This window comes from Lycium ferocissimum, chromosome 10 (assembly GCF_029784015.1).
Source record: "Lycium ferocissimum isolate CSIRO_LF1 chromosome 10, AGI_CSIRO_Lferr_CH_V1, whole genome shotgun sequence".
NCBI classification, from domain to species: Eukaryota; Viridiplantae; Streptophyta; class Magnoliopsida; order Solanales; family Solanaceae; genus Lycium; species Lycium ferocissimum.
The window spans coordinates 26,339,935-26,355,013 of record NC_081351.1 but is presented as its reverse complement, the minus strand read 5'-3'; the positions used below and the strand labels follow the sequence as shown (position 1 = coordinate 26,355,013).

Genomic DNA, 15,079 nt, shown 5'->3' with positions numbered 1-15,079 from the left:
TGTAAAATCGAGTATAAATGGTATATATCAAAATGATTATATGTTGGCAATTTCTTCATTGTTTGAAATGATTATATTTGAATTCGGTATTTTTCGGTACGGTAAATCGGTAACCATAGTTTATTCGACTTCGACCCACATATACTTATATAATAGATAATTACGATTTCGGTTATTCAAGAAACGTCTCAATTATATTGTACCAACACCTTACACATATAAATACATTCAAAAGAAGCACAATTAATCCCCTTCGTAAATCAATTACACAAAAGAGCATTTCAATTAACATAGATTAATCAAAATTCCAATGTTTAAACAATTAATTTTGTATTAATACTTGTTTATATATTTGTTAGTATTAAAATACTAATATATATGACTTGTATATGTACCTATATACTTCAGTATAATATTCGGTATTTCGGTATATTATTATAAATACCGAGTACCGAACTTTTTTAAAATGCATATCAAATACCGTACCAAATAACATAATACCAAAATCAAAGTATAAAAAATTTCGATTTCGATATGGTAGTCGGTATATACCGTACCATGCCCCCCCCACTTTACCTTGTCCATATCACTTTTTTTTTTCTTTTCGTAATCGCAGGTTCAGGCTTGCGTGCACTTCTATTAATTTTCGAGATACCTACTACTTCCCACCAGCATAAGGCAGGTAGGAAGACATCACTTTTTTTGTTTGCATTCGATGGGATTTTAGTTCTCTGATTTTCTAATATTTCACAAGAACATCAAATATCATTGTTTAGTGAAGGACTTTCAACCAAGAAGGTGACTAGTAAGTTATCATGATATCAATATTCAAAAATCACAAGGCTAGGTGGTTTAAAAGGCCTCATTTGGTTCAAGATGAAACCACAAAAAGGAACAAGACAAACTCCTAGGACAAGGCAAAAATCTATATTGCCTTTCCGCACTCCCACCAAACAAAGTTAACAACATGGATAATTCAACATTTCAACTCCTAACTGCAATAAGAGCCTTTCTAAGCTCTACCATTTCTATAGAGAAGAAGAGGAAAACAAATTAGGGAATAAATTACACAGCTAAAGAATAATTTGGGCGTGCCCTTTTTCACCTTATAGCTCTCTCAAAACTGTTTAGCTAAATCTCAAGGGCAGCAAAGAATACCCCTTCACAGAATCACAAGGACATAGCAGAAACAATTTGCCGTCCGCTCTTTGAGATTCTTGAACAAAACATAAACATCAGAAGTACAGATGATAACAAGAACAATCTAAAGTATGTCCTAATCTCCTGCATTCCCAGCTCAAGCACCTCCATTTTCTTCCCATACCTACTTTTCCTTTCCATTAAATAACCGTTTAGATAATCATCGATAGAGACCCACTTCTCAAAACTGGATCCAGTTGCATTTGGATGAAGTTCCTTCATCTGGACTCCACCCAAACTGAATAGTGTAAAGAATGCTGCAGACCAATCGTTAAGAACTTTCTGCAATTCAGAGTGAAAATGGCTGAGTGTTTTGACAGGAATCGAGGAAGACGGTTTTACTGCTGTCAACACTTTTTGTTGGGAAAAAAAAGGACACATGTCAAAGAAAGATGTACCATCTACGAACGTAATACTCATTCCCCTCGTACATTATATGTGAAGGCGTTTGGCTATAGATTCCAAATATTTTTCGCTTTATTAGGAATTTATGGAGTTGGAGTTGGAGTTGTGTACTTGTGTCTGGTTATACTTTTTGCAAAGAATATTTGGAATAATGTTAATGCTTGAATGTACTTAAATACAACTTCAAAAGTGAAGAGTGAGTTGGAAAACAGATTATAAGCTATTTTCCAAATTTGAAATACAACTTGTGGCCAAATGGGTCCTTGGAAGGAAGGCTTTTGAAACTTGTGGTCTTAGTCTTATACATATGACATTTTTGCAGCTATAAAATCATGTTATTAAGGGTAAAATGCAAAGTTTAAAGTTAAATTGTTTCTAAATATAGAAGGTGTCCTCCTTTTTGGAACAAACTAAAAAGGAAAGAGTGTTAGATAAAATGGAACAAAGAGTACAACTTACGTTAAAAGTAGTGATGTCAGTGGGATTGAACATCTTAAAGCAGTCCTTTGAGGAGGCTGTGCTATCACCATAAATCTGCCAACCAACATATACATGCATCACGTATACACATCAGATATCGAATTATTAGTAAACAATGCTTGACACTGAGCAAGGACTTTAACCATGTGTATAAATTGATAAAATACGAAGACAAACCTCGAAAGTAAAAGACATGGGCACTCTTGCAATATCATACATGTAATCTGTTGCTGTCCCATGAGCTAGATACCTGTTTAAGTGACATAATTTTATACTTAGGGTAAGGAAAACTTACATCTAAAGCTAGACAATAAGTGAATTGTGACCCTAATATTTACTTCAAAAGGGGGAAACTGAGATCATTCTGAAAGAAAAAAGGGTAGGCAGAAGGAAGACTTCAGATGTGCACGTTTTTCATGCCTAACATTGTGATGTCAATTTATCATTATTCCTTTATTCATACGTGGCTTAACATCTATTTTTTTTTTTTTTTTTTTTTTTTTTTTCAGTGGCTTAATTCTCTACTTTTAGTTAGTAAAACAAAATACATTGAATTTAACAGGACAACAATCGTGATAGGAAAAACTGAATCAGAAATTCCTTTCTCAAGTCAGTTTATAGAAGAAGTGATACAAACCCGACTGAGCCTCCGCCAGATCCAACTAAGCAACGATCTTTCAGTTGAAACCGATTTAGCTTTTCGAGCATTAATCTCATTCTCTGAGAAGGTAATCCATCCGGAGTCGTGTTCTTGTGATCATATGGCATAAATAAAGCCTGAAAAAAAATTACATAAACAGTACAGAATGCGTATTTCATTCACAAAAGAAACTAGAAAGAATTATTATTCTTTCAAAAGAGATGAAAAAGAGAATTTCTGTGATCCTGAAATTTGATTTTTAATATACCAAAAACAGTAAAAGCGTCATAAATATGAAGAAGACAATTAACTCCTGACATAAATCTATTTAGTTCACTTTTACCAGTTAATTTATGGGAGTCGGTACGCACAAATTTTCATATGGAAGTATGCTTCAATTGGATCATCCTATTGTAGTTTGAATTAACATCTTTACCTAAGCAAGAATCTTGGGAAGATCAGACAAAAGCTATAATCTATAAAAAGGAGCTGAACCATGCAAAATTTCTGGGAGAGTCCTACAAGGTCTCCTCTATGCCCTAAATTTAAAACGAGACACGGGGAAAGCTTGTAAATAGTATCCTTTACATATGCAGAAAATTTTAGTAACGCAAACAGCAGAAAGACATACTAATAGAAGTTACACTTGCCTCCATTCCAGAATGCACGTTAACCCATATATGGGGTTCAAATGATGCACATATTTTCCGCATAATTTGAGTCTCCGGCTCACTAAAAGGGCCAGTCCCTGGATTTTCTTCATATGGATCATAATCCTGAAAACGAAAGATCGAACGGGGAAGAGTTGTATCAGCACATAGCTGCATTAACTTGAACTTGTAAACACAAGCAACATATTCACAAGAATCCATTAAAGCAATGCTAATTACCTTCTCTTTCTTGCCCCAATCCACGCTCCAGTTCCGATTAAGATCAACTCCTCTTCCTGCCAAAAAAAAGGTTTGAAATTAATTATCTCGGTACTTATCTTGAAGGTCAATTTATGTGATTAGACTCAAGAGAAATAGTTTTACCATTTCTTCTTTCACAGAGATCCCCTGATTCTACAAGTTTACGCCCATTCACATTCTCCATTGGAATAACCTGATAAGACGAATAGTAGAGCATTCCCAAGTAACATTAGCTTTCAAAAGGAATTTGGTTACTCTCTAAAGTGATAACCATCTTTGTTTCCTTTTCTATTTTCAACCCTTGGTATACCGTAATTATTAATTAGTTGAAATTCCGTGCCAGCACGAACTGAAAGAATTGACAAGCAATATAGAACCTACATATGCATTCAATTTTCATACTTTTTGACTGCGAGTTCCAAATAGACTAGGATTTACCTTTATGACAAGCCTATCAAGCGTGTTATTTAAATTAAGTGGGTACGCACTGGATAAGAATTCCTCTTCACTTAAAATGGAAAGAATCCTCAATGCAAGCTCCGTAGTTATGAGCTCCCTCCCATGCTGGCCAAAACTCTGGAACACAAGCAATTTATCTGTCAAAAACACCAGCAATGACCAATCTGAGATTTTCTAACACTAAAGACCAAATCAGTATAATGTCTCGGAAAGCATTTGTCCCAAAGTCTTTTCAAAGATAACACTTTATCACCCCCCCCCCCCTCCCCCCCTCTCTTTTTTCCTTACAAGTTAACTATTTTTAAAATATATTCCACTGGACATGAAGAAAGCAAATAACGGACCAGAGAAAATAAACTTACAAGAAGGATCTTAAGCTTCGACTTGTCATCACAGTCTTTCCTATTCCGACAATAAGTAACTACAGTCATCTCTGCATGATAGCCTTTGTTTTGAGTGGAAAATGTCTCCATCTGCATAAACATGAATTAAGATGAGACATTAAGAGAAGATGTATGTTTGTGTAGTTTCAATTTTTCTCAAAGCAGAAGTTAGAAAAGGTAGAAGATAGGGGAAAACTCACAGAGAGCTTGCTTGGGTGTCTATGGACCAATGTTTCTATTTCTTCCAACAAAGCTCCCCTAGAAGATACCATAGATTGATGTCAAATAACCCGAAGTATATAAATATAAAGGAAAAACAGAACAATGTTGAAAAGTGAAGAACAATCACCTCACCCCCCACGCCACCCCCACCCCGACCTTCCCATAACAACAACATGCCCAGTGTAATCCCACAAGTGGGATCTGGGGAGAGTAAGATGTACATAGACCTTACCCCTTCCTTTGTGGGTAGAGAGGTTGTTTCCGATAGACCCTCGGCTAAAAAAGGTGAAATCAAAACAGGATAGGAAGGAAGATAATGACACCAAAATAGCAAGATTAACAAAGCAATTGAAGTAACAAGTAGTAGTAGAAGCGAAGAATATGACAAGAAGATGAGAAAAGGAGACTCGCTCCCTGCTTCTCCCCCGCCACCCAATTTTAACCCAAAAAAAATAATAATAAAGCAGAAAAGCAGTGGAGCAAGTAAGGGCCTTTCTTGATCCGCAACATATAAATCCTTTATATCCATTAAATTCAAATCCTCTATATCCATTAAATTCTATTCAGGGTCCATTTCAAACCAATACTAGCTAATTTTCCTTTTTAACCCATAATTTTTCTAAATTCAGAAAAAACAGAACACTAATGCAAAAAAGAAAAGAAGAAAGTCATCACCTTTCTTAATATAGTTCCATCAAATTGAATTAATTGCACAACCTTAATGAAACTGATATCCATAAAAGTTCATTTCCACTCTAAGAAATTAATATGCTAACCTACTTACATCAATCAACAGTCCTAGTTACCACAACTTGTAATAATAACCTTCAGCAAAGACTCACAAATCACTACCCAAATTGGATCACAAAATCAAATTCAACAAGCAAGAAGAAAAAAAAAAAAAACTCAAAATATAGTTCTATCAAGTTGAATTAATTGCACAAACCTTAATGAAACTAATATCCATTAAAGTTCAGTTTCACACTAAGTAATCACTATGCTAACCTACTTACATCAATAAACATCATCCAAGACTCCTAGTTATCACAATCACTACCCAAATTGGATCACAAGATTAAATTCACAAAAAAAAAAAAAAAAACTGAAAATATTTATTTACCTGGTATGATAAAGATCGTGATTGATGGGAGTAAGAGGAATCTGCGTGGCATTATTAGAATCTCCATTAACTAATAAAGCACAAATTACAATAAACACAGCTCCACAAAGCAAAATTAATGGCGAACTTGGTGAAAAATACAAACGTCGTCTACGACGAAACCCCATTTAAATTACATAAACAAACACCAACAACATACGACTTTTGTTGTTTAAATCAACCCCAAATGTCTCTTTTTCCTTTTTTCTTTTTTTCTTTTTTTCTTTTTTTTTCTTTTGACAATTCCAAAAAATTGCGATGTAGGAATTGTTAAAGAAAATGTATGTGCCGGCAGTGATGGGGTTGTGAGAGGGAAGAAGACAAGAATGGAGAGGAAGTCGTTGATTTTGTAGAGATTTAATTCAACGGCTATGATTGATGGGTCTTCTTCTCAAATTATTTAACTGTTGTTATGTTCCCATCATCCTTGATCCAATCCAGTATCATTGTCAGTTTGTATTATTTGCCTGTTTTGGGCAATTCTGTCATTTGCTATAAAAGTTTTAAAATTGTTTTTTGTAATTTTTGAAGTTCTTTTTTTTTTTTGGGGGGGATTTTGCGCCTTGAATGTATGTGCTCCTTGAAAGTGTCTTGATTTTTTTTTTTTTGTCTGTCTCAAAAAGAGTGTTTTTTTTTTATATATATTTAGTGAATAGACAATTCAAACATCATATATGACAAGTTTATAAATACAAAATTCAAATGATATTTTAATACATTATACGCATCTTTAATTTATGACTACAAAATTTAAAAGTCTCTCTTTATTTCTTATATTTCGTGTCTACTCAATTTAATAGCCGGTTTGGCCAAGCTTATTTTTCCCTCAAGAGTACTTATTTTTTCAATAAGTGCTTATTTTTTTAAAAAGTGAGGTGTTTGGCCAAGTTTTTGAGAGAAAATAAGTGTTTTTTTTTAGTAGCAGAAGCAGTTTTCTAGAAGTTAAAAAAAACTTTTGCCCAAAAGCACTTTTTTGAGAAGTACTTTTGAGCAAAATATACTGAGAAACACTTTTTAAAAGCTTGGGCAAACACTAATTGCTGCTCAAAAGTACTTTTTAAATCGATTGATTAAACACAAACTGTTTTTCGCCGCAAGTACTTTTCAAAAACACTTTTTAAAATAATAGTGATTTTAGGAGCTTGACCAAACATGCTACAAGACACTTAAACTGAAATAGAGGGAGTACTTTTTATTGGCACCGTATTCTCCTGCTTTTTTACGAGTCCCGGGTCCAAACTTAAAATATAAAAATAATGAATTTAATTGAAGAAGTATAAATTGGCTATGATTACTTTGTCTTCTCAGATATTCCCATCATCCAAGATTCAATCCAGTGTCGTTCTCAGTTTGTAATATTTGGCTGTTTTGGGCAATTCTGTCATTTGGGATAAAAGTTTTAATTTTGGGATCATTGATGTATTTTATCATGTCTAATGCAATTGAATTTCCTTTTTCAGTAAGCATTTGTCAACTGCGATCTACAGTCTAAATTCCCCTGAGCCTCGGTCTCAATTTAAACCACATTTTAATAATTATTTAGATGCAAAAGAAAAGGAGATGGTATCTGCTCTATCTTTTGGGCTCTTATATTGTAATTTCTATTTTCGACAATAAAAAAATTATGATAATTTTCACACTAAGTCAAGTTAATTAGCAACAGAAATAATATATTCAGTTTAATTCTACAAGCATAGTACGGGAGGGTTGTGAAGCCAGAGAGGTTATTCCGATAAGTCAAAATTAGGATGTAATAAATTAAGCAATAGATAAAAGAATATTAACATTAACTCGTATAGCAATTTCACATATCAATATAACAATGGCACAACTCAAAGCAAACTACTTTCCACTGTTCACTTTTACTTATTCAGTTTGGACTTTGCACAATTTTTAAGAAATTAGTTACAAGAGGCTCGTGTTAAGCCCGAGCCCAACTCAAAATATAAAAATAATAAATTTAATCAAAGAAGTATAAATTGGCTGTAAAAGATGTTAAGTAGTGCATTCTCGAAGACATTTGATACTCTGAGCTAATCTATTAAAGTCATCCCATTAATCAAATTCAGAGGAAAACAAGATCTAATATAAGCTCTAAAGACATAGATTTATTTTATTTTATTATAAAAATGACTTGTTTGTGCATAAGAATAAAGTTCACACTAAATCTTAGAATTGAAATATATATTTTCCAAAAAATGTGTTGCTCAAAAAAATCGTAGCTGATTTTATATATTTTGGGCCAATTATTTTTTTATTATATTCAATACAAAAAGTAAAATTTAAATTTATTTTTTGATAAAAACAAGAAGAATGATGTATCAAGAAATTAGTGGTAGATAAAGTAAATAGTTCAAAAATAAATAAGTAATAAGAAGTAACAATTTCATGACATAACAACTAAAATTTTACAATTTATATTTCAAATATATAAAAGCAAAAATTTATTTTAGGCATTTAGTATTGTATTTTTCGTTGTAGATACAGTTACTATTTCAGACTCGTTTTATGTTTATTTAAGAACTCATGTATGACTTTAAGTTTTAATATGTGCATTTATTTTCACTTATATTAGCAAAGACCCGCGTTTTCATTTTCAATAATCATCTGAACAAATAAACGGTAAAAATATATTTGCCCGCAGTGTTTACCCAAATTACTCTACTTTAATATGGTCAAGTCAAAAATTAAGGTTAGGATATGTATTAATTAAAGTATAGTTTAGGATATATATACAAAGCTTAGTGTAAACTTTGCATAGCGAAATTTAAACTTAAACGACGCCAATGCTGAAGGGCAAAAATTAAAGACCAACACGTTTTCAGGACAATCTGTACAAAAACTTCTTTGAAATTTAGTCCAAAAATCTTATGGACTGATCACACAAAATTATAGGAAAAATTGCACGGTTTGTCCTTCAAATGGGTTGGTCTTTAATTTTTGTTTCTTAAAATCGAATTTATGCCTAGCATGACATAAGTTCTTTAAGGGCCCCAATATAACTCGTGAGATATTATGATACGAAAATATAAACTTGTACTTAGTAAAAAAATTATTTGTAGGCAAAAATTAAGGGGCAATTTGTAGGACTGGTGTGGTCTTTAATTTTTATCCTCTGCCTTTGCAAATTCTGCTCATGCAAGGCAGAATTTGCAAAACTAGCCATGCAAATTCTGTCTTAAGGCCCAAAATTTGTAAAATTAAATGTGGTTAAGACGGAAATTTGCAAAAACGAGTAGGATAAATTTTAAAGACCACCAATTTCAAGGGCAAAACTTAAAAGATCACCAATTTGAAGGGCTAAAATTAAAGACCACCCCAAATGAAGGACAATCCGCGCAAAAAACAAAGACCAACACAAAATAAGGACAAATGACCCAGAATTTATAATGTTCCACTACATTTTTTTGCGCGGAGTGCCCTTTTTAAATTGGTCTTTAAATTTTGCCCCTCATATTTGTGGTCTTTAAATTATGCCCCTCATATTGCTGGTCTTTAATTTTTGCCCTTCGCATTGCAACTTTGAGCTTTCGCGCCTAAATAATGAGGTTCTGAGTTCGAACCCCCGCTCAAGCATAAATTAAAAAAAAAATCGCAAGACAAGGTTTGGGTCGCGTGTATCTTTGGACTCGGCATACTTTTTGTTAAGGAATTACACATTTTATGCGGACCACATACTCGTGCCTTATGGGCGGACTTGGCATAAGTATCTTAGGTCCGCATAACTTTGATAATTCCTTCACAAAGTTATCTTGCGGTGGGGGCATACTTTTAATGGGCAAACTTTTATGCGGACCGCGTAACTTTATGAAGGAATTATCAAAGTTATCATTTAGGACCGGATACTTATGCTTAGTCGCCCATAAGGCATAAGTATCTTGGTCGGCATAAACTTTGGTAATTCCTTCACAAAGTTATGCCGGTGGGGGCATACTTTTAATGGGCAAACTTTTATGCCGGATCCGAGCATAAACTTTTGAATGAATTATCAAAGTTATGCTGGACCGATACTTATGCCAAGTCTGCCCATAAGGCATACGTATGCCGGTCCGTATAACTTTAATTCCTTCACAAGTGTATCTTAGATGTAGGCATAGCGAAATTTAAACTTGCCTTGTGAATTTTTTTTAAAATTTTTGACTACGCGTGGGTTCGAACTCAAACCCATGAGTTTTAATGAAAGGCGAAAATTTAAAAATTTCAAATATGAGGGGCAAAATTTAAAGAACACCCCAAACGAAGGGCAATTCTGCGAATTGCCCGTTCCACTACATGGACGGGGTTAAAGATTTAGTGGGCCCTACAACGTTTATATAAATGGAAAAGTGGAGCGCCCTTCATATGCTCGCTTGCTTGCATTGCACCACACTCTTATTTCAAATTTCAATTTCAATTTCTGCGTCATATTTTAGTTGATGAAAGTTACTGTTGATTCGAAACCTCGATTTTAAGTGTTTTCCACTAATATTAATTCCCCTTTACTTGCAGAGTAATTGGACAAGTGTGTTCTGTGAGTATTACTAATCTAATTTGCTGATTGCTCTTTCATATTTTCCATAATAATAATAATAAAGTAGTAGCATTTTTATTGATATGTAGATGTCCTGTTTAATATCCTGCTCTGCTGTTTAATTTCCTTTGCACATCACTTGTTTGATAAAAGTCCCCTTCCATTCAAAAGGTAACCTTCTACTTTCAAAATATGGAAAGTTGACATTCTGTTTTGGACAAACTAAAAAGGAAAGTGTGCCACATAAATTGGGACAGAGGGAGTAGTATTTTTATTGATATGTAGATGTCTTGTTTACTATACTTCTATGCTGTTTGCTTTTTAAGTTTAGCTATTTGCTTTAATTTTCTTTGCACATTACTTGTTTGATAAAAGTCGCCTTCCATGTAGAAGGTAAAAGGGAAAAGGGTTAAATTTACCCTTCTACTTTTGAATAATCCATAAGACACTAAGTAGGCGTTTCGCCATAGAAACCTAATACTTTTCACTTTATTTGGAAGTTTTGAAGCTGGAGTTGAAGATGAAGTTGTGTCTGGTTATAGCTTTTGCAAAGAATATTTGGTTGTTTGAATGTACTGAAAGTGAAAAAAGTGAAAACAGGGTTTTAGGTGTTTTCCAAGTTGTATTTGAATTTTTCATGGTCAACCAGCTGATTTTTAAATAAAGTGAAAAAAATTTCAGGAAAAAAGTGAATAATTCTCATGGCCAAACGGGTCCTAAATTTCAGATATTACGTACATGGTGTAGAACTAAACCAGAATTACCGAATGTTCAACTTCCTAAATTATAAGAACAAAATTAGACAAAATTGAAGTTAGCAACACCATGGTGAGAAAACTCTAAAACCCTGTAAGTTCCCTGTAATTATAAACTGGATCTCAACTACAACACAATCAAAATACGTAGTATCAAATTTAGAGGATGTATTGATGTTAGTATAGATTAACGAAATCAGAAAAGATATCATTTTAAGTTGTTAACTTTTATATGAAAATATCAAAAGATATATATGGATAATAACCTCCATTAGTCGAACTTCTTAGTTTATGTTGTGAGGACTCAATCCCGCTTCAGTTAAATATGGTAATAGCGATCAAAATATTAATACAATATTTACGGTGTAATTAACAAAGGAACATTTTGATGCATTCACTGGCAGAGTAATTATTACTGTAGTAATACAAAATTAGATGTACACACATAATAGTTTAAGACTAGAACATGAAAATGAATTGTGTCGTGATTCGTTCTTAATCACTATGACTAACGAATAGCTTTGGCACCACCAGATTCCTCATCGCCCAGCCTTCCTTTGAACATTAAAAGGGACAGATTTCTGATGTAGAAGTGCTCCAAATAGAAGGGATTTTGGGAATTGGGGGAGTCTGTTGGGGTTAAGGGTAAGATTGATAGCTTTGTCAACCATGGGGGTAGATTTAGCCACATAGTATAACGGAGGAGAAATATGACCAATATTTGAAAGTAGAAGGGTAAATCTGGCCCTTTTGCCTTAAAAGAATGGTCCATTGATCCTAAGTAAATATGATTCTAGACCATTTTTCAGTATAAACCATATCTCCATATCTATACCTACAACCCGGTGCGTGATCATCCAGGGAGCGAGAAAGGTCGCATCCAGAGGGTAAACCAAGTGAAGTATATAACAACTAAAACATACTAACTACTAAGTTATAATTGTAGTAATGGGGTTCAACGGCCATATTACAAAGATTGAGAGACTCTAATACTTGGCCTACTCAATTAAAACTAAACAAAAAAACTGAATTTGGTTTTGTCAAACTAGTTTTAGAATGCAGCTTGATTCAAATTAAGACAATAATGAAAAGAACGTCTGAGAGGGGTTCCTCTTTAGTAATCTAGATGTCAATATAAGCCACTTAATAGCGAGGTAAATATTGGGCAACCGTTAGCCTTAAAACACAAGCAGGTCTAAGATAGTTTATTTTCCTGAAAAAATATATCCTTGAGTGATCCATGTAAAGTAGAATATTTCAATCATGGGTTACATCCTACTCCAGCAATTTCTAGTGTGTCAACTAAAGCTTTTCTCACTAACCTATCGTCTTCACAAATTAAGAAATACTGACATCTTTATTGTGCAGAAACTATTCTTTTAGGTGTCGTTTGGTTTGTAGATAAGTTATACAAAGATTATAATGCGGGATTAGTAATGCAGAGATTAGTTTATACCGGACTTGTAGTACATAGATATTTCTTGTTGGGTGTTTTTTTCATTGTACTAAAAGTTGAATATACAAGATATTTTTTAAAATATGTGTTTACTTGTTAAACTAGAAAGCAATGAGTTTAAAATTATTTTAGAGTTTATTGTTAGTCCTTTCAAAGAAATAAATACGAATGGCGGAGAAGTAAGCAATGCTGATATGAACTCAACCAAAATACTATGGACAAGGTATTGCTAGCCATTTAACTTAGAATAGTAAGAGCCGTATAATTTCTAAAGACAACGTCAATATAATTAAAGCTGAATCTTGTTTTCCTAGATGGTTTACTGGCCCTTCTTTTGGTTTGATAGGTTGCGTGACTCTTAGTTTGGTATTACTTTTCTCTGGTGCTAAATAGATACTTGAAAGGAAGAGCAGAATTAGTAGCGGTATGCCATTTCTTTCTCTCAAAAAGATGTCGAGTTTTTAAGAAACAAGTTAGCTAGATGTGACCTAGTGGTCAGTGAAGTGAGTGACAAACTATGAAGTCTCAGGTTCAAATCTCAGAGGAGACAAAAACACAGGTGATTACTTCACATCTAGATCTATCCAAGTTTTGGTGGACAGAGTTACCCATTACGTGCTGGTGGGAGGTAACATGCACCGCAAGCTGGCCCGAACACCATGGTTATAAAAAAAGTAAACAAGTTAGCCATTTAAACTTGCTCTTTCTTGATTTCTTTGGCATAGTTATTACTACTATACTCTGAACAACTCTCATTTGAACAACCATAGGAAAGAGAGACATGAGATAAGCCAAGAGAGCCTTAAGTTTTGGAGTCTTGGACCCACTGAGAACTGCTTGATATGCTTGAGCTTTCTTGTCCAGGACCTTTTCGAACTTTCATCTGCTGGAAGGCCACTGGCTTCTTTTGTTGAATACTCAAAATACTTTTCTGCATTGGGTTCTCTACTAGTTTTGACTACTCTCAGAGGTAGAGATGTTGCAAGATCACATCGTTGTACTTTCTTGATCTGATAATGTACTTGAAGATTTTTTTTTTTTTTTTTTTGGGGGGGGGAAATGATTTGAAGAAATCTTTGGATGCTTTCTTAGTCTTTTTTTCTTGTATTTGATCTCTTTTAACAATTCTCTGTAAGTGTTCAAAATGATTGTATTTATCTCTTTCTATTAACTTTGTGGATGAAACTTTTCTCTCGATTAAATGAGCTTTCTGTGCCCTATGTATGTAGGAAGCATTCATCCCTTTTTTTGGGAAGTATGGCGAACTGGTCAGAACTTCCATACGAACTACTTGTTGCGATAGCAAAGCGTGTTACAGTGATGGAGGATTTCATTAGATTTGGTGTTGTTTGTAAATCATGGAGAAGTGCTGCTACCAAAGAAAATTTTGATGTGTTAGCGCCTCAAGTTCCATTGCTTATGCTGGCTGCTAATGTGGATGACGATTATCGAAGATTCTACTCTCTTTCCAAGGAGAAAATTTCTTGCAGAGTGTTCCTCCCAGAAGCTAGAGGGAAAATGTGTTTTCCAACGCAGGGATGGCTTTTTGCCGTGAACTATACAACAGGTATAGGAGAGATGATGTTGTTGCACCCTTTTTCACGCACCCAAATTCAGCTTCCTCCACCTACGGGCTTGAGAGATCAGGAATCAAAACATCTCTCTGTGACCATCAACCATGCTGTGTTATCTGCTAGCCCTTCCCTAACATCTGACTATGTTCTGACGATTTGCTATGGTCGGCCTAAATATCGTTTGGCTTTTTGGCGACCTGGAGACCTCTACTGGACCAAAATTCATATTGAAGAAGAAATTGGTGCATTCGTCCATATCCACTACTTTAATGGACAACTATATGTCATCCATGGGTGGAACCTAGTCTCGGTTATTGACATCGCAGAGCCTAGCACTCCTCAGCCTGTTGTAAAACCCCGCCTGGTTGTTGAGATGGACGATTTATCATTTGATGTAAGCCGGTACTATCTAGTTGACGTATCAGGTGCACTATTATTTGTTCAACAATTGTTGATTACAGACAATGAACCAAATGGATGGAAGACCACTAGATTTCGAGTATTTGAACTAGATGTACTCAGAGGAAAAGCAAAAGAGATTAAAAGTTTGGGAGAGAGAGCAATATTTTTGGGGTGTAATGCATCAATATCCATTGACTCTTCTGAACTAGTAGGAGTGAAGCCTAGCCACCTCTATTTTACCTATGAGTGGACATGTTTATTTCACCAAGGATATGATTGGAGAGAGATAGGGGCTTACAGTCTTGAAGATGGAACCATTCAATCTTTTGATCAAGGCACTGCTGGTGTTGTTACTGTTTCCCCGGCAATTTGGGTTGCACCATCATTCTGATATCAAAAAGGAATTGCACTTACCTTCATTACGTTTTGGATTTTAACACTCTTTAATCATTTTAGTTGTACATTTCTCTGAACGTTTTGGTCTGTGATATTCAGTATGCAAATATGCCTCTTTAATTTGATA

The 15,079-nt window shown here is 34.2% G+C and overlaps 2 protein-coding genes across 2 annotated transcripts; one reads left to right on the top strand and one right to left on the bottom strand.

Annotated features, from left to right (window-relative positions):
* Positions 1-968: 968 nt before the first annotated feature.
* On the bottom strand, positions 969-6,291 carry LOC132033043 (uncharacterized). The gene is made up of 11 exons (XM_059422897.1): positions 5,821-6,291; positions 4,679-4,736; positions 4,458-4,568; positions 4,075-4,212; positions 3,760-3,829; positions 3,616-3,671; positions 3,376-3,501; positions 2,723-2,862; positions 2,263-2,335; positions 2,065-2,139; positions 969-1,482 (listed from the first exon to the last, which is right to left on the bottom strand). Exons 1-11 carry the CDS (start codon positions 5,985-5,987, stop codon positions 1,171-1,173), a joined length of 1,326 nt encoding a protein of 441 aa, XP_059278880.1. The 5' UTR covers positions 5,988-6,291; the 3' UTR covers positions 969-1,170.
* Positions 6,292-10,425: 4,134 nt separating this feature from the next.
* LOC132033041 (putative F-box protein At3g25750) lies at positions 10,426-15,079 on the top strand. The gene is made up of 2 exons (XM_059422895.1): positions 10,426-13,550; positions 13,810-15,079. The coding sequence occupies exon 2, from the start codon at positions 13,838-13,840 to the stop codon at positions 14,945-14,947; it is 1,110 nt and encodes a 369-aa protein (XP_059278878.1). The 5' UTR covers positions 10,426-13,550; positions 13,810-13,837; the 3' UTR covers positions 14,948-15,079.

Coding starts and splice junctions, on each gene's coding strand:
- LOC132033043 (XM_059422897.1), bottom strand. CDS start 5,987: ATGGGGTTTCGTCGTAGACGACGTTTGTATTTTTCACCAAGTTCGCCA. Junction 4,737..5,820: donor CACGATCTTTATCATACCAG/GTAAATAAATAT, acceptor GGTATCTTCTAG/GGGAGCTTTGTTGGAAGAAA. Junction 1,483..2,064: donor CTGACATCACTACTTTTAAC/GTAAGTTGTACT, acceptor TCTGAATTGCAG/AAAGTTCTTAACGATTGGTC.
- LOC132033041 (XM_059422895.1), top strand. CDS start 13,838: ATGGCGAACTGGTCAGAACTTCCATACGAACTACTTGTTGCGATAGCA.